The sequence below is a fragment of the Felis catus genome, chromosome X, assembly GCF_018350175.1.
Source record: "Felis catus isolate Fca126 chromosome X, F.catus_Fca126_mat1.0, whole genome shotgun sequence".
Taxonomy (NCBI): Eukaryota; Metazoa; Chordata; class Mammalia; order Carnivora; family Felidae; genus Felis; species Felis catus.
In genome coordinates this window covers 86,912,357-86,928,593 of record NC_058386.1, presented here as the reverse complement: position 1 = coordinate 86,928,593, position 16,237 = coordinate 86,912,357, and the positions used below count along the sequence as shown (strand labels likewise).

Genomic DNA, 16,237 nt, shown 5'->3' with positions numbered 1-16,237 from the left:
AACCATAGTTCATTCACTTTCATTGCAGTATAGTATTCCTTTATGTGGACATACCAAACTTTGTTTATCCATTTTACTATAGTTGGTCATGTGGGTTGTGTCCATCTGGGGGCTATAAGTATCAGTTCTGCTATTGTGACCCTTTTGGTACAGGTGTCCTAGGACACATGTGCAGGGGTTTCTCAGGATATATACCTAGGAGTGGAATTGAGGGGTGAAGAATTCATACATGTTCAACTTTATAGATAATAACTCTTTGTGAAGGGATTGTCCCAAGACAAAAGGCCACCAAACACATGTGAAGAAGGTTCAGGTTGTTTCATATCTTTGTCCACACTGTGTATTGTCAGACTCCAGTCTGATGGGCATTTACTTGTATTTCATTATATTATTTTTGCCCTTTCTTAATAATTTACATTCATTTATATTACTTCTTTTTTATAGTGTTTAGTACGGTCTTATTTTTCTCAACCTTTTATTTTGAAAAATTTCAAACATGGAGAAAAATCAAAAGAATAGTACACCCATACCCTTCATGTACATTTACCAACTATGGCATTTTTCCACATTTGCTATACCTCTGTCTTCTTCTACATGAGAATATGTGTGTGTGGTTTGTATATTGCTAAACAATTTGAAAGTAAATTTCAAACATTAAGCGGTTTTACTCTTTTTTTTAATGTTTATTTATTTTTGAGAGAGAGGGCATGAGCAGGGGCAGGCAGAGAGCAAGGGAGACACAGAATCCAAAGCAGGCTCCAGGCTCTGAACTGTCAGTATAGAGCCTGATGCTAGGCTCGAACTCATGAACCGTTAACCATGACCTGAGCCGAAGTTGGCGGCTTAACCAACTCAGCCACCCTGGCACCCCAAGAGGTTATACTCTTAAATACTTCATTATGTATCTTGTAAGAATATAGACATTCTCCTATATAATCACAGTATTATGATCACTCTTAAGATATTTAGCATTGTTACCCCGATATTATCTAATTTACAGTTTTCAATTAGAGTTCTTAATTTTAAATCCAGGATATAATCATGGATCACACATTGCATTTAATTTGCTTTAGAACAGTTCGTGTGTGTGTGTGTGTGTGTGTGTGTGTGTGTGTGTGTGTTTTTCAGGCATTGATATTTTTCAGGAGTCCAGGCCCATATTATTTTGTTTGTTTCATTGTGGTTTTAACTTCCTTCTCTTGATGTCTAATGAGGTTGGAAACCCTCTCACACATTATTGACCATTTGGATAGCCTCCTTTGTGAAATGGCTATTCAGTTCCTTTGCCCATTTAGCAAATGTGGAATTGTCTATTTCCTACCTGAATATCATCTGTTTATATCTGTGTCCAGATGCAGTCTTGGTTCAGAGGTCATTTTAGGCATGTATCAAAGCAATAGCTCAGCCCCAAAGCCCTGAGATAGGACAAATCTCAGTGATCACTACTTACCTTCAGTACTACTACAGAGAAGAGGGAGCTTGGAAAGTGTTCTGGTTATATGTCCTGAATATTCTGTCTCCAAACTTCATCTCTAATCTTACATGCATTTCTTATAAATTTGTACAAGTTCTTTACTATTGTGGATAGTTGCTTTTTGTCATTTATATGTTGAAAATGCCTATTCCCATTTTGTGGCTTATCATTTTGCTGCCTTTATGGTGTCTTTTGATGAATAAAAGTTCTTCATTTTTATGTAATAAACTCTATTAATTTTTCTTTGTACCTGCTGATTTTTGTGCTTGGTAAATAAATCCTTCCCTACATGAGCTCAGGAAGATATTGTTCTTTATTCTAAAAGCTTTATGTTTTTGCCTTTCACATTTAAGTCTGATCTGGCTGGAATTCATTTCCGTATATGATATGAAGTAGGATTTCAGGATTTTTTTTTTTTACCATATAAATAACCCTCTATCCCAACACTATATATTGAAAATGTCCCTGCACTGTTGTTGTATTACTAGCTCTGTTATATATCAGGTGGTCATGTATGCATGGATGTTTTTATGGGTTCTCTCTTTTGTTCCTTTGGTCTTTTTGGCTATCAGTATATCAGAATCAGTATCACAGTTCTGATGTTTAATGTTTTGCTATATGGTACAATAGAACAATTCCTTCCACCTGTTCTTCTTTAAAAGTGTTTGATACTTTGCTTTTCCATGGAAATTTTAGAATCAGCTTGTCAAGTTACACACACACATACACACACACACACACACACAGATGCATGTATACACATATTCTCTTACGTGATTTTGATTGAGATTCCGTTGAGTATCTTTTTTATTTTTATTAAAAAAATTTTTTTTAACTTAAAAAAATTTTTTTTAGTGTTTACTTATTTTGAGAGGCAGAAACAGAGTATGAGCGGGGGAAGGGCAGAGAGAAGCAGACACAGAATCTGAAGCAGGCTGCAGGCTCTGAGCAAGCTGTCAGCACAGAGTCCCATGCGGGGCTCAAACCCACCAACCATGAGATCATGACCTGAGCCGAAGTCGGACACTCAACTGACTGAGCCACCCAGGTGCCCCTTAAATTTTTTCAAAGCTTATTTATGAGAGAGAGAGAGAGCAAGAGACAGCACGAGTGGGGGAGGGGCAGCGAGAGAGGGAGACCCAGAATCCGAAGGAGGCTCCAGGCTCTGAGCTGTCAGCACAGCGCCTGATGTGGGGCTCAAACTCAAACCGTGAGAGCATGCCCTGAGCCGAAGTCGGATGCTTAACCAACTGAGCCACCCAGGCACCCCGAGATGCTATCAAGTATTTAAATGAATTGAGGAGAGTTAACATATTTACACTATGAATCTTCAGAACTTCAAGTGTGAATATGGTATATTTTTCCATTCATTTAATTATTCTTTAATGTCTTTTAATATATTTTACCTATTTTTTAACATTTTGTGAGACTAGTGTTTTTTCTTAATTTTTAAACAACTTTATGGAGGTATGTAATTTACATGTGATAAAATTCACCTGTTGTAAGTGTTCAGTCAGGTGATTTTTAGCAAATTTATTGAATTATGCAATTATCAGTACAATCCAATTTTAAGACATTTCTGTCACTGCAAAATTCCCTTGAGTGTATTTGCAGTAAATCACCCCCATGCCTACCCCAAGCCTTCTGTCTCTATAAATTTGTTGTATCTATGTGTTTCATTTAAATGGAATCTTAACAATATGTGATTTTGGAATTTGGCTTCTTTCGGATAACGTGTTTTCGAAGTTTGTTCATGTTGTAGCCTGTATCAGCAATTCATTCCTTTTTATTACTAAATAGTCTTCCATTGTGTGGTTATACCACATTTTTTTTATCCTTTCACCACTTGATAGCATTTGGGTGGCTCCACTTTTTGGCTACTATGATTAATACTATGAACATTCATGTCCAGGTTTTTGTGTGGATATGTTTTCACTTCTCTTGAGTGAATGGAATTTCTAGGTCATATGATAACTCTGTGTATAACTGTTTGAGGAACTGCCAAACTGTTTTCCAATATGGTTGCATCATTTTACTTTCTCATCAGTGATGTTCTTACTTCTTTACATCCTTTCTAACACTTGTTTTTCCTTTTATTTTTTCACAGCCATACTAGCGAGTATGTACTAATACTAATATCTCCATGTGGTTTTACTTTGAATTTCTGTAATAAATAATCATGAATATTTTTCATGTGTTTATTAGCCATTCTTAAGTCTTTGGTGAAGTGTCTATTCAAGTCTTTTACCCATTTTTGATGGGGTGCCTTTGTTTTTTTTGTACTATTGAGTGGTAAGCGTTCGTTATGTATTCTGAATACAAGTAACTTTATAAGTTATATGATTTGCAAATATTTTCTTCCAGTCAGGAGCTTGTCTTTTTATTTTCTTAATGGTGTCTTTTGAAGCACCAAAGTTTTTAATTTTAATGAAGTTTAATTTTAATGAGGTGTATCAATTTGTTCCTTTATGATTTGGACTTTTTGGTATCATATCTAAGAAATCTTCGCTTAACCCAAGGTCAGAGAGATATTATTCTATGTTTTCTTCTAGAATATATATTGTTTTAGCTCTTAAAATTAGAACCATTATCCAGTTTGAGTTAATTTTTATATGTGAGATAAATGTTCTATGTTCCTATTTTTACATATGCATATCCAATTGTCCCAGCACTATTTATTGTAAAGACTATTTTTTCTCCCATTGAATTGTCTTAGCACCTTTGTGGAAAATCAATTGGCTATAAATGTAAGAGTTTATTTAGGGCACTTGTTTTGGTTCCATTGATGTATATGCCTATCCTTATACTCTGAATATCTTTACCTTTATAGTAAGTTTTGAAATCAGTTAGTGTAACTCCTCCAACTTTGTTCCTGTTTTTCCAAATTGCTTTGGTTATTTTAGGTCCTTTGTATTTCCATGTAAATTTTAGAAGCAGCTTGTCAAGTTTTCTATAAAAAAAGCTGCTGATATTTGATAAGGATTGTGTCAAGTCTGTAATTCAGTTTTGGGAAAAGTGGTCATTTTAATATTAATCTAATCCATCAGCATGTAATGTCTCTTCCTTTGTTTAGCTCTTCTATAATTTATTTCAGCAATGTTTTACAGTTTTAAGTTTACAAATATTTGTATTAGTTCTTTTTTTTTATTTTTTTAATATGAAATTTATTGTCAAATTGGTTTCCATACAACACCCAGTGCTCATCCCAAAAGGTGCCCTCCTCAGTACCCATCACCCACCCTCCCCTCCCTCCCACCCCCCATTCACCCTCAGTTTGTTCTCAGTTTTTAAGAGTCTCTTATGCCTTGACTCTCTCCCTCTCTAACTTCTTTTTTTTTTCTTCCCCTCCCCCATAGACTTCTGTTAATTTTCTCAGGATCCACATAAGAGTGAAAACATATGGTATCTGTCTTTCTCTCTATGACTTATTTCACTTAACATAACACTCTCCAGTTCCATCCACGTTGCTACAAAAGGACATATTTCATTCTTTCTCATTGCCACGTAGTACTGCATTGTGTATATAAACCACAATTTCTTTATCCATTCGTCAGTTTATGGACATTTAGGCTCTTTCCATAATTTGACTATTGTTGAGAGTGCTGCTATAAACATTGGGGTACAAGTGCCCCTGTGCATCAGCACTCCTGTATCCCTTGGGTAAATTCCTAGCAGTGCTATTGCTGGGTCATAGGGTAGGTCTATTTTTAATTTTTTGAGGAACCTCCACACTGTTTTCCAGAGCGGCTGCACCAGTTTGCATTCCCACCAACAGTGCAAGAGGGTTCCCGTTTCTCCACATCCTCTCCAGCATCTATAGTCTCCTGATTTGTTCATTTTAGCCACTCTGACTGGCGTGAGGTGATAGCTGAGTGTGGTTTTGATTTGTATTTCCCTGATGAGGAGCGACGTTGAGCATCTTTTCATGTGTCTGTTGACCATCTGGATGTCTTCTTTAGAGAAGTGTCTATTCATGTTTTCTGGCCATTCCTTCACTGGATTATTTGTTTTTTGGGTGTGGAGTTTGGTAAGCTCTTTATAGATTTTGGATACTAGCCCTTTGTCCGATATGTCATTTGCAAATATCTTTTCCCATTCCGTTGGTTGCCTTTTAGTTTTGTTGATTGTTTCCTGTGCTGTGCAGAAGCGTTTTATCTTCATGAGGTCCCAATAGTTCATTTTTGCTTTTAATTCCCGTGCCCTTAGGAATGTGTCAAGTAAGAAATTCCTGCAGCTGAGGTCAGAGAGGTCTTTTCCTGCTTTCTCCTCTAGGGTTTTGATGGTTTCCTGTCTCACATTCAGGTCCTTTCTCCATTTTGAGTTTGTTTTTGTGAATGGTGTTAAGAAAGTGGTCTAGTTTCAACCTTCTGCATGTTGCTGTCCAGTTCTCCCAGCACTATTTGTTAAAGAGACTTTTTTCCATTGGATATTCTTTCCTGCTTTGTCAAAGATTAGTTGGCCATACGTTTGTGGGTCTAATTCTGGGGTTTCTATTCTATTCCATTGGCCTCTGTGTCTGTTTTTGTGCCAATACCACGCTGTCTTGATGATTACAGCTTTGTAGTAGAGGCTAAAGTCTGGGATTGTGATGCTTCCTACTTTGGTCTTCTTCAAAATTACTTTGGCTATTCGGGGCCTTTTGTGGTTCCATACAAATTTTAGGATTACTTGTTCTAGCTTTGAGAAGAATGCTGGTGCAATTTTGATTGGGATTGCATTGAATGTGTAGATAGCTTTGGGTAGTATTGACATTTTAACAATATTTATTCTTCCAACCCATGAGCACAGAATGTTTTTCCATTTCTTTATATCTTCTTCAATTTCCTTCGTGAGCTTTCTATCGTTTTCAGCATATAGATCTTTTACATCTTCGGTTAGATTTATTCCTAGGTATTTTATGCTTCTTGGTGCAATTGTGAATGGGATCAGTTTCTTTGTCTTTCTGTTGCTTCATTATTAGTGAATAAGAATGCAACTGATTTCTGTACATTGATTTTGTGTCCTGCAACTTTGCTGAATTCATGTATCAGTTCTAGCAGACTTTTGGTGGAGTCTGTCGGATTTTCCATGTATAATATCATGTCATCTGCAAAAAGTGAAAGCTTAACTTCATGTTTGCCCATTTTGATGCCTTGGATTTCCTTTTTTTGTCTGATTGCTGATGCTAGCACTTCCAACACTATGTTAAACAACAGCGGTGAGAGTGGGCATCCCTGTCGTGTTCCTGATCTCAGGGGGAAAGGTCTCAGTTTTTCCCCATTGAGGATGATATTAGCTGTGGGCTTTTCATAAATGGCTTTTATGATGTTTAAGTATGTTCCTTCTACCCCGACTTTCTCGAGGGTTTTTATTTATTTATTTTTTTTTAATTTTTTTTTTCAACGTTTATTTATTTTTCGGACAGAGAGAGGCAGAGCATGAACGGGGAGGGGCAGAGAGAGAGGGAGACACAGAATCGGAAACAGGCTCCAGGCTCTGAGCCATCAGCCCAGAGCCCGACGCGGGGCTCGAACTCGCGGACCACAAGATCGTGACCTGGCTGAAGTCGGACGCTTAACCAACTGCGCCACCCAGGCGCCCCTCGAGGGTTTTTATTAAAGAAGGATGCTGAATTTTGTCAAATGCTTTTTCTGCATCGATTGACAGGATCATATGGTTCTTTTCTTTTATTAATGTGATGTATCACATTGATTGATTTGCGAATGTTGAACCAGCCCTGCATCCCAGGAATGAATCCCACTTGATCATGGTGAATAATTGTTTTTATAAGCTGTTGAATTCAATTTGCTAGTGTCTTATTGAGAATTTTTGCATTCATATTCATCAGGGATATTGGCCTGTAGTTCTCTTTTTTTACTGGGTCTCTGTCTGGTTTAGGAATCAAAGTAATGCTGGCTTCATAGAATGAGTCTGGAAGTTTTCCTTCCCTTTCTATTTTTTAGAATAGCTTGAGAAGGATAGGTATTATTGCTGCTTTAAATGTCTGGTAGAATTCCCCAGGGAAGCCACCTACTCCTGGATTCTTATTTGTTGGGAGATTTTTGATAACTGATTCAATTTGTTCACCCGTTATGGGTCTGTTCATGCTTTCTATTTCTTCCTGTTTGAGTTTTGGGAGTATGTGGATGTTTAGGAATTTGTCCATTTCTTCCAGGTTGTCCAGTTTGTTGGCATATAATTTTTCATAGTATTCCCTGATAATTGCTTGTATTTCTGAGAGATTGGTTGTAATAATTCCATTTTCATTCATGATTTATCTATTTGGGTCATCTCCCTTTTCTTTTTGAGAAGCCTGGCTAGAGGTTTATCAATTTTGTTTATTTTTTCAAAAAACCAACTCTTGTTTTCATCGATCTGCTCTCCAGTTTTTTTAGATTCTATATTGTTTATTTCTGCTCTGATCTTTATTATTTCTCTTCTTCTCCTGGGTTTGGGGTGTCTTTGCTGTTCTGCTTCTAGTTCCTTTAAGTGTGCTGTTAGATTTTGTATTTGGGATTTTTCTTGTTTCAGGGGATAGGCCTGGATTGCAATGTATTTTCCTCTCAGGACTGCCTTTGCTGCATCCCAAAGTGTTTGGAATGTTCTTTTCATTTTCATTTGTTTCCATATATTTTTTAATTTCTTCTGTAATTGCCTGGTTGACCCATTCATTCTTTAGTAAGGTGTTCTTTAACCTCCATGCTTTTGGAGGTTTTCCAGACTTTTTCCTGTGGTTGATTTCAAGCTTCATAGCATTGTGTTCCTAAAGTATGCATGGTATGATCTCAATTCTTGTATACTTATGAAGGGCTGTTTTGTGACCCAGTATGTTATCTATCTTGGAGAATGTTCCATGTGCACTCAAGAAAAAAGTATATTCTGTTGCTTTGGGATGCAGAGTTCTAAATATATCTGTCAAGTCTATTAGTTCATAAATATTTTTTTCATTTTTATGTTCTTGTGAACAGAAAACAATTCTGAAAATTATTTCATTTTCTGATTGGTACATACATGTATCTAATAGAAAAACAGTTGATTATTGAGTATCTATCTTGCATTCTTGATCTTGTGATATTCTTTTATTAATTCTAGTAGTTTTATTGTGGATACCTTGGAATTTTCTGCATGGACAATTATGTTACCTATGCATAAGGCAGTTTTACTTCTTTCTTTCCAATCTAGATGTCTTTTTGTTTTTGTTTTTGCCTCCTTACACTGTCTAGAACCTTCAGGACAGTGTTGAATGGAAGTGGTGAGAGCAAGCATCCTTGCCTTGCTCCCAGTGTTGGGGGGGAAACATTTAGTTTTTAACCATTAACTATAATTTTATCTTTAGGTTCTTTGTACATGATCTTTGTACATGATCTGTAGCATTGTAATACATTACTTTCTTGTGGGTACTATAACTATATAAACTTAGTGGCTTAAAGCAACTACTTTCTTCTTATATACAGTTCTAGAGGTCAGAAGTTGTAAAATCAAGTTGTCCATAGGGCTGCCTTCCTTCTGGAGTTCTCTAGGGGAGCCTTTTCCAGCTTTTAGACCTACGTGTAATTCCTTGGCTCATGGCTCTTTTCTCACATTACTTCAAATTCTACTTCCATTACTACATCTACCCCTCTGTCTCTGACCCTCCTGCCTCATTCTTTATAAGGACCCTTGTGATTATATTGGGCCCACCTGCGTAATCCAGGCTACTCTCCTAACTCAAGATCTGTAACTTATTCACATCTGTAGAATCTCCTTTGCCATGTAACGTTTTCATAGATTCCAGGAATTAGGATGTGGACTTTTGAGGTGTCATTCAGCCTATCATATGCAGGCTGAGGATGTACCCTTGTTATTCATACATAATTGAGGGTTTTTTTTTAAATCACGAATGGATGTTAGATTTTGTTTAATGCTTTTTCTGCACCTACTATAGTGATCATGTGATTTAATGTTTATATCTATTTTTTTAACGTTTATTTATTTTTGAGACAGAGAGAGACAGGGCATGAACGGGGGAGGGTCAGAGAGAGGGAGACACAGAATCCGAAACAGGCTCCAGGCTCTGAGCTGTCAGCACAGAGCCCGACGCGGGGCTCAAACTCACGGACCGCGAAATCATGACCTGAGCCAAAGTCAGCTGCTTAACCGACTGAGCCACCCAGGCGCCCCAATGTTTATATCTATTAATAGGATGTATTCATTGCTTTTTTTTTTAGATGCTAAACCTATCTTTCATTTCTGGGACAAATTCTACTTATGTGTATATAATCATTTCTATATGTTGCTGGATTAGGCTTGCTAATATTTTGTTAAGGATTTTTGTGTCCATGAGGGATATTTATCTGTGGTTTTCTTTGCTTGTGAAGTTTTTGTTTAGCTTTGGTTTCAGTATAGTACTGACATCATAGAATAAGTTGGAAAAGATTCCCTGCTCTGTTTTCTGAGAGTGTTTGTGTGTGATTGGTATTATTTCTTTAAATATTTGGTAGACATTAAATGAAGACATCTTGATGTGGACTTTTCTTTGTGAGCAGATTGTTGATTACTAATTCAACCAATTTACTTATTATGAGTTTATTCAGCTATTCTCTTTATTTTTGTGTCTGCTGTTAATTTGCATCTTTCTATGAGTTTGTCCATTCATTTAAGCTTTCTAATTTGTTGGCCTAAAGTTATTTATAATATTCCCTTATACTCGTTTCCATTTCTATAGGGTCAGTAATTATGCCTCATCTTTAATTCTTGATGTTAGTAATTTCTGTCTTTTATTTTCTTGGTTGGTCTAGCTAAGGGTTTGCCATTTTGTTAAACTTTTCAAAGAATCAGCTTTTGGTTTCATTGATTTTCTGTTCTTTTTTTTTTGTTGTTGTTGTTTTCTATTAACACTAATTTATACCCTGATCTTTATTATTTTCTTCTTTTTCCTTGCTTTGTGTTTAGTTTGCTCTTTTTCTAGTTTCCTAAGTTTGGAAGCTCAGATTATAGGTTTGAAAACATTCTTCTTTTCTGATATAGGTGTTTAAAGCTACAGATTTATCTCTCAGCATTGTTTTAGCTGCATCGATAAATTTAGATTATGGTGTTTTCATTTAGTTCAAAATATTTTTAAAATTTCCTTTGTAAGTTCTTTGACCTATGAGGTATTTAGAATTGTGCTGTTTAATTTCTAAATATTTGTGTTTTCTCAGATTTCTTCCAGCAGTGGATGTCTAATCTGATTCCATTGTGGTCAGATAAACAGTTTGTATGATTTCAGACTTTATCATTTTTTTGAGACATGTTCCTCACTTTGGAGCCCTTATTCTAATATCAGCATGATAGTTTCCCATACTTTCTTTAAGTCATATCTCTCAAATGTCACTTTTTCAATGAGACTTACCAAGACCAACATTAAAATTGCAACTACCACTACTACCACCCCCTAGCACTTCCAGTCACCCATTATGCTGCTGTATTTTTTTCACAGCACTCATAACCTTCTAACATTCTATATAATTCACTGAGCTCCATAAAGATAGGGATCTTTATTTTATATAGATATACCCCAAGAACCTACCTGAATCATAATAGTCACTAAATATATATTTCTGAATGTATACATTAGAATATTTATCCACTTGGTCATATGTAGCTGAAATTTCTTCACTTTCATTAGGATGTATTATTTCATAATATAAACTGACTACAATTTTATAATTGATTCTTAGATGGACATTTACATTTTTGCCAGTTTAAAGCTATTATAAATAGCACTGATCTAAACATTATTACTATTGTATCCTGGTACACATATATCTAAATTTTTCTAGGGTATATATGTAAGCATGGAAATTGTCATATTATGAGCATATATTTAACATTGGTAGATAATGTTATAGTGATTTGCCCTATGGGTGCACATTCCTACCAGCAATGTAGGAGGTTTCTATTTGCTCTACAATTTCACTGACCTGTGATATTGGTATTCTTTTTAATTTTTTGCCAACATGGCAGTTTTCTATTAGTATCCCATTACCTTCTTAATTAGCATTTCTCTGAATTCTAATATCGTTGAGCATTTTTGCATATATTTGTCAGTCATGTATGTCTCCTCTTTTGTGAGGCATTTTTTTTCAATCACCTGCCCCTTTCCTTAATGGTTATTTACCAGTTATTTGTGCAGCAAACATCTCGTCCCATTCTATGACTTTTCTCTCTTTATGATTTTCTTAATGAACAAAAGTTTTAAATTGTAATATAGTTGAGTTTGCTAATATTTTCTTTAATGGTTAGTGCTTTTGGCATCTTAAGAAATCCTTTTCTAAATATTCTTATACCCTGCTGGTGGAAAGGCAGAATAGTACAACTCCTACAGAGTGGAATTTAGCAATATATGGAAAAAGTACATACACATTTACCCTTTGTCTCAGCAATGCCACCTCTTATAATCTATTTCAAAGATATACTGGAAAAATACAAAATCCTGTATGCACAAGGCTGTTTTTCAGGACATTATTCATATAAGCAAAAAAGACTGGATACAACACTAATGTGCATCAGTAGAGGAGTAGTTGAATAAACTAGTACATCCACACAGTAGAGTACTGTGCAGTTATCAAGAGGAAGGAGAAGAGCTCTACACATTAATATAGTTATTTCCAGGATATATTGCTAAGTGCAAAAAAGAAAGTTGTAGAACAACGTTTATAGTAAGTTACCTTGTATGTAGAAGAGGGGTGTAACTAATGAATTATACACATATATATGTGTTGTGTGTGTGCACCTATTTGCTTATATTTTCAAAAACAAAAACAAAAAAGAAACCTAGCTCCTGGAGACTCAGTTGGTTGAGCATCTGAGTGTCCGACTCTTGATTTTGGCTTGGGTCATGATCTCATGGTTCAGGAGATCAAGCCCCACATAGGGCTCTGTGCTGACACTACAGAACCCGCTTGGGATTCTCTCTCTCCCTCTCTCTCTGCCCCTCCCCAAGTCGCATGCGTGTTCTCTCACTCTCGCTCTCAAAAATATAAATAAATAAACATTTAAAAAAGAAACAATGGAATCATAATGTCAAAACCTAATAAAAATTATTATTTATGGAAAACGAAAGGAATGGGATGAAGGGAACAGAGATAGAGTTGAGACTTCTGTGAAAGTACTGTATGTATTACACAGTTTTCACTTTAGACTCATATAGTGTTCTGCATAATTTAAAAAACTAATAAAAAAGAGAAAAAATCAATTTCGAAAGTTCATAAATAACTTGAAGCAAATGAACCTAACTATAAATAAAGTTGGTAGCATAACCATACAGAGAAAGCAGTTATGTAAAGTGACTTTAACACAACATTTGTACATGTATTCATTCCTAAAACTGTATTCAGTGGTTTTATTATTGATAGTTGTATTAGTATTGTTATTGACATTTTAAAATTCTATAAAAACCAAGAAGTTTGAGTAAAAACCTTGAATATTACATTTAAAGTGGACGTACCAGTATGAGCTCATGATTTATTTTTCTTTTAAAAGAATTTCCTAGCGTTGTCCAGTGAAAAGGCCTAGAAGCAACAACTCAACATCTGTGAACACACCTGACAACACGTTGTAGTTTCTAAATACTATTCCCCATTAAAAGGACCCAGGGTCCTTGGAGAGATAATCTAGGTTTGAGTCAGGGAATATTCAAAATGAATTTGTAACACCTTGCTGTGCCAAAAAAATGGAAAGCAACACAGGAGCCAATTTGAAGGGACTTACTGGTCCCAAGTGAGATAATTTGACCACCAAAAAGAATAAAGACTACATTTAATTGAAACACAATCAAACATATAAAAATGGTCTCACGATTATACTAAAAATAATCATTGGTTACCATTGGACATTTCTAAGGTACCAACTCATTACTCTCATAGTTGGTAAATACTGGGAAAAAAATCAAGCATTTGTCCTGCCTTTCCTGTATAAACTGTATATTGGAAAACCAAATAATTGACGGTAAGTTCATTATAGGATTCCAGATAATAAATACAAGAGAAATAATAGAATTAATAAACACAAAATAAATAATATAATTAGGGGAGTTCCATTTTGCAACTCTTAATAAATTAATAGATCTAGGCAATGGTCATCCATAGATACAAATCCCATTAGGTGAATGGGAAGACTTCACAGTGGAGGGATCAGACTAACACTGTCTGAATCTGCTGATCAACTTTAGCAACATTAAAGTGGGACCACCAAACATGTGCCCTATGACATGACATAATAGGAAGTATACATCTATCTGGGAGGATCGTTGCCTAAAATATTGAGTGTAAATCTAATCACATCTCTAGGTCAGCACTATCTTAATGCAGTGTTCCACAATGATGTAAGTGGTTTCTATCTATTCTGCCCTTCATGGTATCCACTAGCTACATATGTCTCTCAAGCATTTGAAATGTGACTAGTTAACTGGGGAGCTGACATTTAAAACATTAATTTAAATAGATTTGTGTGGCCAATGACTATTGTCTTAGCGTAGCTCTAGATTTAACTGCCAGTTTGTAAGAAATAGAGGGGATTAAGGAACAAGTGAAACAATAACATGAGGAACAGTAAGTCAAATTTCATTTGTTCTCTGGACAAATGATGTGGTTCCTCCAATAATTCAATGGGATGTGGAAAAAATGAGTTGGAGGGGTGTAAATGAAGGGGCACTGTTTTAAAATAGAACAGACTTAAGAGCTATAACAGCCAAAGCCTGGTTTAGATTCTGCATTGAACGGCCAAGTGTAAAAAGATAACTTTGAGAGAATCAGAGCCACTTGAATATGAACTCCATTGTAGATGATACTAAGGAATTATTCTGTGGCGTGGGATAATGCCACACTGGTTACATTTTTAATGTCCTTATCAGTTAGGTGCATGTACTTGCATGACTCAGAGTGAGCACCTCCTTAGATTTTGCACCCAAGGGACCTCACTTGCCTCACCATAGTTCCACCCTTGCTTGAGATACACTGCATTAAACCAACTATATACTACTGTCATTTGTCAAAGGTTATAATCACTTACCCCAACAGAGTTTCTATATCTGAAATCCAAGATTTAATTTTTATTTATTTGTCAAAAGTTTTATTGGTAGGCTTTGTAGAACTTCCCTATCTCTTTGTCTTGATCTAGATGAACCCCAAAAGAAGAACAAAGGTGATCCCATGAACAACCTGGAAAGTTTTTACCAAGAGATGATAATGAAAAAACGTCTTGAAGAGTTCCAACTTATGAGAGGTGAACCCTTTGCTTCCCACTCACTGGTCTCAGCTACATCAGTGGGAGATAGTGGCACAGCTGAGAACCCGTCATTACTCCAGGACAAGGGAAAACAGGCAGCACAGGGTAAAGGTCCCAGTCTCCATGTGGCCAAAGTTTTTGATAATTCACCTGAGCAGTGTTGGACTGGGCCTAAGAAGCTGACGCAGCCAATAGAATTTGTCCCAGAAGATGAGATCCAGAGAAATCGTTTGTCAGAGGAAGAGATCCGAAAAATTCCTATGTTTTCTTCATATAATCCAGGGGAGCCAAACAAGGTATAGGCCAAACCAAGAAAAAAAACATGGGTTGTTTTAATTTTTCTTTACCTCTACCTAAATTAATACTTTTAAATTAGCTTTGATTATACCAAGGAATCGTGACATAGGCATAGTGATTGTGTTTTTCCTTGACTTTGGCTATTAATTCTCTTCATACTATATAAATAGCATATTTCCTCGGATGTTCTTTGTGGTTTCCTGAGGTCCTAAGCTATCCTTAGAATTTTAAAGAAATCTTGATGAGACTCTAGTCCATACCCACTAGAGGCCCTGAATTGAAGGGAAAGTAATCTCCAGTTTCCTAGGCTAGTAATAAATCAAGTAGTATTCCTAAGACCACCATATCAGGTAACCATGGTGCCTCTGAAATTAGTCAATAAATAATTGGCCACCTGGTTGTGAATAGGGTTTAGTGTTATTGCATGAGTTTTTTTCTTTAGAATGCTCCATCTGGCTTTCATATGACATATGACTTGAAACTGCTAATAGCTAAGCAGCAAAGTGAAAGTGCAAGGCCTCTAAGGCTTGAGAAATTGACAAATATATAAGAATTGTAAACCTTGTTTTATTGATCACATCATTATTTCACATTATTGGTATATGTTAACATCCAGAATGGAAAACTTTGTTATGTCGCCCAAAGAGGCAACACAAGCCCCTGGAGCATATACTTGGCCGTGTTTAATTTAAAAAACAAAACCAAAAAAAATAATGTTAGCTTCTGGCTGTCCCTGAATTTTAAAAAAAGACATTGTAGATGAGGGATATTAAAGCAGTTTTTTCTGAATGACTGCATTTCTAATATATTCTTGCTGTTCAAGGACAGCTTGATTTGTGTTTTTTATTATAAAATATTACTAATATACAAAAATTTAAAGAATAATATAACAAAAACCCTCATGCCTAGCCAGCCATCTTAACCAGTTCTTCATAGTTTCCCTATTTGCTTGTTAGAAAAATAGAGCCTTACAGACACACCTGAAGACTTCCAGGTATCCCTCACCAATCCCATTTCCCTGTCTCCACTCCAGAGGTAACTACTATCCTGAATTTGCTATTTATCATCCTGATGCATGTTTTTATATTTTTGCTACATATTTATATATTCATAAACAAAATATAACTTTACATATTTTAAAACTATATAGATGATGTCATACTCGACATATTCTTCTACAACTTGCTTTTTTGATTCAATATACATAATGTTTTTGAAACTTATTTTAATAATATAAGGAAC

The 16,237-nt window shown here is 35.7% G+C and overlaps 1 protein-coding gene across 5 annotated transcripts in view; it reads left to right on the top strand.

The window, feature by feature from the left end:
* Positions 1–16,237, top strand: part of RBM41 (RNA binding motif protein 41) — a 104,339-nt gene that overhangs the window by 23,607 nt on the left and 64,495 nt on the right. For all 5 annotated transcript variants that reach the window (XM_045050457.1, XM_023248813.2, XM_023248812.2 and 2 more), the window contains exon 5: positions 14,591–14,994. In XM_045050457.1, coding sequence (XP_044906392.1) covers positions 14,591–14,994 — 404 coding nt within the window. The remainder of the gene's footprint in view (positions 1–14,590; positions 14,995–16,237) is intronic.